The sequence below is a fragment of the Emys orbicularis genome, chromosome 1 (assembly GCF_028017835.1).
Source record: "Emys orbicularis isolate rEmyOrb1 chromosome 1, rEmyOrb1.hap1, whole genome shotgun sequence".
Lineage (NCBI taxonomy): Eukaryota > Metazoa > Chordata > Testudines > Emydidae > Emys > Emys orbicularis.
In genome coordinates, this window is record NC_088683.1 from 29,885,172 (window position 1) to 29,892,773 (window position 7,602).

At 44.5% G+C, this 7,602-nt stretch overlaps 1 protein-coding gene across 1 annotated transcript; it reads right to left on the reverse strand.

The window, feature by feature from the left end:
* Window positions 1–664: 664 nt before the first annotated feature.
* Window positions 665–7,326, reverse strand: EFCAB10 (EF-hand calcium binding domain 10). Its single transcript, XM_065423295.1, has 4 exons — window positions 7,189–7,326; window positions 3,388–3,552; window positions 2,592–2,676; window positions 665–745 (listed from the first exon to the last, which is right to left on the reverse strand). Exons 1-4 carry the CDS (start codon window positions 7,286–7,288, stop codon window positions 703–705), a joined length of 393 nt encoding a protein of 130 aa, XP_065279367.1. The 5' UTR covers window positions 7,289–7,326; the 3' UTR covers window positions 665–702.
* Window positions 7,327–7,602: the final 276 nt, after the last annotated feature.

A 7,602-nucleotide genomic window follows, 5' to 3' on the forward strand; every position in this document is an offset into this window, starting at 1 on the left:
GAATTGTCTCTTCCTTGAATGTCCAAATCCTTTGTCCTCTTTAAAATGTTCTGAACAGGCCTTGCATACTTTGTGACTAGTAAACTTGTTTAAAAATGCCATCACAACTGATTCAGTTATTGAAATATTATGTATTTCAAATTGCTTATGTTTGGAAATAATGGGTTTGTTGGAATTTGGGTATCTTCTCCAGGTTGTTTAAAACTTGCTTCCTCCCCCCCCCCCACCCCCCCAAGAGTGTTAAAGAAATATCATCTGACTTTAAAATAAACTTTCAATGCCATAATGGCTGCTGTTTGTTGCATACTAGAACCACGTTTTGTTGGTTCAAATATAAAGCTATTTCTGTTCAAGTGTCAAAGTATTGCCTTGAGCTACTCTGATTAAGTCATTTTTTTATCACTGTATGGCCCCAAAACATTCTTGCTAGGGAAGATGTTGATACACAGCATCTTTTTAATGTTATACTGTTTTGAATTTTTTTTTCTAAAGGAAGTCCTCAAAAGATGTTCCTCGGGTGTAATGAGTAGTTTCTGATTGATTTAAACTAGTACCATATAATTCAACTTTTTACATACTATGCTGATGCTACTCAGTTTATTTTTGGATAAGTGAAACTATCAGTTGCCAAAAGGCAATTAAAATAAAAACAAACTCAAAGATAAGACTTCAGAAACATTTTTACTTTTAGCAGACAGCTGCTTAAGATTGATATATTGCCCAGCTCTCCTGCAACTTCTTCTTTCTATAGAAGAAAAGAAATCTAGTTAGATGTTCTGTAAACACTCTGTAAACAATTTGTTCATTACACGTGAGATTTCAATATAGAATTTTCTTCAGTACATAGTGTTCTTATCCCTTCCCAAACCACCACAGTTATTCTCCATCATATGTGGGAAGTAAAGATGGACTTGTGTGCTAGACTTAGTTACCCAGTTCTCATTTACAAATAACAATCTAGTTTTCCAATTCTGTACCCCTCCTCCCAAACAAACACAAACATGCCAAATTGAAGCTGAAGATACTTATTACATTTGAGGGGGTTTTTGGTATGCTCTCCCCTTCCCAAATGTGTGCTTGGGATATGGGGAACTTGTACAGGCTCAAAACAGGCATTAGGCTCTACACAATTGTCCAGGCTGCCTTGCTTGCCAGTCCACCCCTATGGCTTCTCCTGATCCTTGGCTGTAAACTGGACTCCAGCTCTGGCATCCTAATTTCCTGCTGCCTACATCTATGGAACAAGGCAGAGACTGCACTGTAACTCAAATAACTTGCCTTTGAAGAGAAAGAGAGAGCAAGAGGCAGGCACTACAGGCAGGTTCTACAGGACAGAGATGGGGAAACAAAATGCTGGTCATCTGCATGCAGCAAAATGCCAAATTCAGTGCAGAAATGCTCAATTCTTTGGTCTTTTTGGAAAAATGCCAATTTGCATAGCCTTGATAGCAAGAATCCATAGGGTTTTGAAATGAATGGGGGAAATTAATTCCTCTAATTGTATTAGGTGCTAAGCAGGCAGGTGACACTGCATTGGTTATGCTTAGTTCATGTTTTCAAGGTTCTCTCTTTGCTCATAATTTAAATGCTGAGATTCTGGAGCACAACTCCAGAATCTCAGCATCCAGCTCCACAGCCAGTGAATTTGCTGCATTGAATAGACAGAGCCCTGATTAAAATGTTGGTCCAAACCACACAAATTTTATTGGCTCAGTTGCTGGTGTATTGGTTGTTCTAATTAAAAAAAAAAAAAAAAAATTAAATTACCAGGCTGCCTATAAAATACAGTAGTAGTTTTAACTAGATAATATTGAGGCTTTATGTATATGTATTGACCGAGTATACCACCCCTTATGGTTAATTATAACTGAAAGGTTTATCACTGTAGTCAAACACAGATGCTCCTGTGTATAGGAGATTACCAGCACTACTCTATATCCCCAGATATTTATTCTGGTAGTATTGATTTCTGATATTTGGGATATTTTCCCAAGTAGCAATGTCAGTTGGTAAAAATTTTTAATGCAAGTGTCATTTCCACATATAGCTTCCAAGGAGACTGCTTTCAGAGATGACAAGAAAATCACTGCTGCTGTGCAGTCGGTACAAATACTCTTTAGAGCGAACAGTGGCACCAATAGCAAAATATCTGACCTACTCGTGGAAATATTATCACTTTCAGAACTGTGAACTCTTTTGCTAGTGCTCCCCAGGGTACCCCATAAATTAGAACATTATATTTTTAAACTTTTCCCCAGTCTATCGCTACTCATTTATTATGATCCACCTCACAGGGAAAACCAAATGTAATCCAATCACTTCTAGTTTAAATTTGACTTTATAGTGACATTTTTATTCTTTAATATAAAGGGTATGAACATAAGGTGACAAGTGCCTGATATTCAAACTGAAGTCGAGCAGCTGTGACTATCGAGTACTTTGTAGATTTAAGACCTGATTAAAAAAGTAATATTAAAAAGCATAATGATATTTTTAGAAACAGCTTAATACAAGAATTCATGCAATTAAAATTAGCTACAAATCTTTCTCTTCCACATAAAGCCAAAGAGTAAAAATGTCACTTTACTTACACTTCTTTCTTGAATATTTCCAGGGTGATAGTTGCATCTTCTTCATAAGGTAAATCCTGAGTACTTAGCCCCAAGCTTTTAAGAGCTACAAAGGTTTTTAAAAAAGAGAATCCTTTTAAACCTTCCAATGCAAGCCCACAGAAGTCTAATTTTACATCCAAAAATTCTGACCCGGCGCCGCTGCCACCCCAGAGCCGCTCCAGGTAAGCAGCCCTAGGCCGGAGCCCATACCCCAAACCCCTCCTGCCGCAACCCAACCCCCTGCTGCACCCTGCACCTCTCCTGCACCCCAACAACCTGCCCTGAGCCCCTGCTGCACTCCTGCACTCCAACTCCCTTCCTTGAACCCCCTTGTACACCAACACCCCTCCTCTGCCCCAACCCCCTGCCCCAGTCTTACATTCATGGCTCTGCATATGCAATTTCCCCACCCAGATGTGGCCCTCGGGCCAAAACATTTGCCCACCCTGATCTAGCTGGTAAACAGAATATAACTTTTTAAAGTTGCTAACTCTACTGTAGATTATTTTTAGAACTTCTTGGTCAAATATTGTGTACAAGAGCTGGGGGGTGGGGAGGAAGGTCTCTCTCTTTTTTTGCTTAATAAAAAGAGTTTTGCAACAAGTAAATTGTTTTTCTATCACTGCTAAATTCTGATGGGTTGAGAAATTTCTTTAATGAAATTATCTCACATTCTTTTGAGCAACAACCTTGCATATTATAGCTTAAATGTTCTGTGCTGTATTAAATAAAAAATCCATCTTAACTAAAAAAATGCTAAGCAAGGAAGACAAACCTCCTTTGTACTGCACTAAGGTTATATAGCCTTGACTTGTAGTATCCAGCATTTCAAACATAGCATCCAAATTTGATTCATCCACAAGATAAGGATATTCCACATCAGTTAGTTTTGCAAGCTTCACTCTTTCCAGTGCATGTATCAAAAACTCTCTTGGTCTTTCTGTAAAAGAATAAAGTTAACAAATCTTGTTGATAGTATACATTTTTTTTAAACTAGGTTTAGTAATTCTTACCATTAAATGCAAAAACAGTGAACTACAGTACAGTAGGATTTATTTTGTTTTTACCCATAGTGCACTAGCAGTGTAACTTCACTGAATATACACTAGTGTAAAAATAAATGTAATCTAGTTATTAATTCTTCAACCCTATAATTAATGCAAATTTTTCTATAAATATTAAGTTTCTGACAATCTCAAGGAAATACAAGTTATGGCAAAACCATTTGTTCTGTGTGCACCATCATGCAAGTTCAAGTCTCATATCAGATTCAATGCTAACAACAGAATAGGAAGGGGCTGATGTACTATTAAAGGTTATCTTCCATTGGATGCTGTGTTAAAAAGTGCAGTCTCTCCAGGTTATAATTTAAGGTGCTGTAGCAGTTAATGAAATGGGTGAGGAACAAATAGGTGTTCATATACTATACCGCTGAATGCTCTGATTAATTACCTATAAATAAACCAGCTGCTGGTTGTCAACCACTGTTCCACCTCTCGCTAAAACTGATTCTAATATCCAAGGCTCATGTGAGCAATTGTTGTGTGTATGTTAGCTGCCACATTTGATTAAAGGCCCTGAATTTAATGCATTACATTGTAAAATACTTTGACACCTTGAGTGAAATCCTGGCCCCAATGAAGTCCATGGCAAAAAACTCCCATTAGAATCATAGAATATCAGGGTTGGAAGGGACCTCAGGAGGTCATCTAGTCCAACCCCCGGCTCAAAGCAGGACCAATTCCCAACTAAATCATCCCAGCCAGGGCTTTGTCAAGCCCATTGGTTTCAGTGGGGCCAAAATTTCACCATTTGAGTATAAAAAGGTGTTATATTACTTTACATACTAAATAGAATTTGATTTAACAGTTGGCTATAGACTATATTAGCTGTAGCACTAGAAAGATATGGCTTTTTGTATACACAATAGCAATTAAGAAAAAAATTGAAATTTTGAAATATTTAGCTATTAGTCACTTCATTCTGAAGCTTACTTTGTTACTTTATAAACATATGCTGACTGTCCCTAGAACAGGGTGGGGCAGACTACAGCCCACAGGATTTCCACCTCCGTGGCGCCATGGGCCCTGCGCTGTTCCCGGAAGCGGCTGGCACCACCTCCCTGTGGCCCCTGGGGGTGACAGAGGGCTCTGTGTAGTGCCCTCACCCCCCACAGCTCCCATTGGCTGGGAACGGGGAACCATGGCCAATGGGAGCTTTAGGGGAGGTACCCGCAGGTGAGAGCAGTGCGTGAAGCCCTCTGCCCCCACTTCCCCGTCCCCAGGGGCCGCAGGGACGTGGGGCCGGCCACTACTGGGAGAGGCATGGTGCGGGGTCAGGGCAGGCAGGGAGCCTGTCTTGGCCCTGCTGCATGCTGCTGCCACCCCGGAGCCCCTCCAGGTAAGCAGTGCCAGGCTGGAGCCTGCACCCTGAACCCCTCCTGCACCCCAACCCCCTGCCCTGAGACCCCTCCTACACCCTGCACCCCTCCCATGCCCCTGCCCTGAGTCCCCTGCTGCACCCCTCCTGCACCTGAGTCCCCTGCCACCCCCCTCCCCTGAGCCCCTTTGTACACCCTGCACCCCTTCTGTGCCCCAAGCCCCTTCCTGCACACCGCACCCCAACCCCCAGCACTACATTCATGGCCCTGCATGCAATTTGCCCACCTAGATGTGGCCCTCGGGCCAAAAAGTTTGCAAAGGGGCAGTGGGGCAAACTGCTAGCTTATTACCAAGGCCTTATATATGATTTATGGCACATTAGACCTAAGTTATATGCCAAAGCCCTCAGAATTATTTAGCAACGCTGCACTGAATTCTGCAGCAAAGTGAATGATTTTATAAGCACTTAACCTTCAGTTTTAATGAAGTAATTCTAAAAAATAATTGAAATGTGAAAATGTATCACTACTGTCTATAATAAAATTTGAAACATAGCAGAACTTAGGCAGCACGGTTTTTGGAAAAATTATAACATACATATAAAAAGCTCTTCTATCAATAAAATGATATCTTAAATTGCCCATTAATGATTCTTGTTAAATTTACAGCTAAGGTACTGGTATCTTACAGTCATAGGAAGTAATGCAATTAAAAAAATCGTTTACAATATTTTAATAGAAGTTGTGTGGAACCTTAAATTTGCTAAGGGTATGGCTACACTTCACACCACTTCTGGCAGCATGTAGACCAGGGGTCTGCTACCTTTCAGAAGTGGTGTGCCAGTAATACATTTTAACATTTTTAGAAGGTCTCTTTCTATAAGTCTATAATATATAGCTAAATTATTGTATGTACAGTAAATAAGGTTTTTAAAATGTTTAAGAAGCTTCATTAAAATTAAATTAGAATGCAGAGCTCCCCAGAGTGGTGGCCAGGGCCCAGGCAGTGTTAGTGCCACTGAAAATCAGCTTGTATGCATGCCAAAGGTTGCCTACCCCTGATGGAGCCACATGCCACAAGAAAAAGCAAGCTGCATCCAAACTGCAGAGTGTAGCTACGTGCAGCAGTGAAAGGTTCGTGCAGAGGGGAGGCAATGGGGAAAGGCCTTAGCTTAGTACTTGGGTAATTAGACAGGTTTAGCACATTTATACAATTGTGCTAAACCTGTCTAATTACCCAATTGTATAAATGTGCTAAACCTGTCTAATTACCCAAGTACTAAGCTAAGGTTATTCAGCCTTTGGGTTGAAGAATGGAATTTATGGTTAATTACTGTCTGGTGATATCCTGCATCAACAATTGATAAACACCCACTAGGCTGGATGCAGTTTCAATGCAGTCAAATAATGTACAACCAATCACTTTGTCCCTATGCAAGTAGTTGTTCGAGCAGGGGCTAGTCATTTTCAGGGTTCATTATAGTTCTGCCTGGGAGCCCCACCCAAGGCCCCCACAGTGCTAGGTGCTGTACAACTGAATACTACAAAGTCATTGGGCCTAGCAAACGTGTAATCTATGTGTACGACAAACTACAACAGGTGCATTAAACAGGGTGGGGCAAGACCTGATGCGGGACTATTAGAACACGTGACGTTTTTACACACTCAGCAGGCTCATCTGCTCGAGCAGAGATGGCAGCGTCCTGGCGGCATCGGGAGAGGCACGAGCGCTCCACCACGCCGGCTTTTCCCAGCTGCTCGGGATGCGTCAGGAAGGCACGAGGGGCCCGTTGTGCAGCTCACGCCTCGGCGGCCCTTACGGGCCACAAATCAGGGCTTGGCGTTAATGCACTGACGGGAGGGGGGCGGACACACCACAGATAGGCGAGCAAAGCCCCAAGCCTGCGCGTGGCGCTTGAGGCCGGGGGCGTGTCTGCCCCGCTGCAGCCGGCTGTGAATGGTTCTAGCTGGCCCGGGTCTGAGCCCAGTCACGTGTTCTCGCCGGACCCGGGTCCCTGCTGGGAGCCCTGCACCCGGAGCGGCGGGGGCGGGGGCTGTTATGGCGCCCCGCCCGTCCCGGTCTCCTGCCAGGGGCTGAGCGCTCCGTCAGCCTCCCGCGGACTCCCGAGCCCCGCCCCTTGGCCGAAGCCGGGCTGGTGCCGCGACGCCAGCGGGGCGCGCGGGCCGCCGCCGTACCGGGCCGGTGGTAGAGCAGCAGCGCGCTCAGGTTGTGCAGCAGCTCCGGGATCTTGTAGCGCTCCAGGTACTCGCGGCCCTGCTGCTCGCCTGCCGCCATCCCGCGTTGCTGGGAGACCGATCACGCGGCCACACCTCCACCACGTGACCCGCCCGGGGTGGGGCTCGCAGACGAGCGCAGGCCCCGCCCCCGCGGTCGGGGCGTCCGGTCCCTAAGAGCCAACCAAACGCAGCCTGCCGGCAGGTGCCGCTGTCACCCCGGCCCTGCCGGGAGGGAGGTGGCTGCGCGAGGGCTGGGCAGGCCCCGCCCCCGGCTGCTGCTGCGCCGTCAGTGACAGGGCGGAGGGTGCCCGTCTAGTGTGCGCACCTGTTAGCTATAGGAATTTGCTACTTAGAGTGCACTGAGCATGCTCA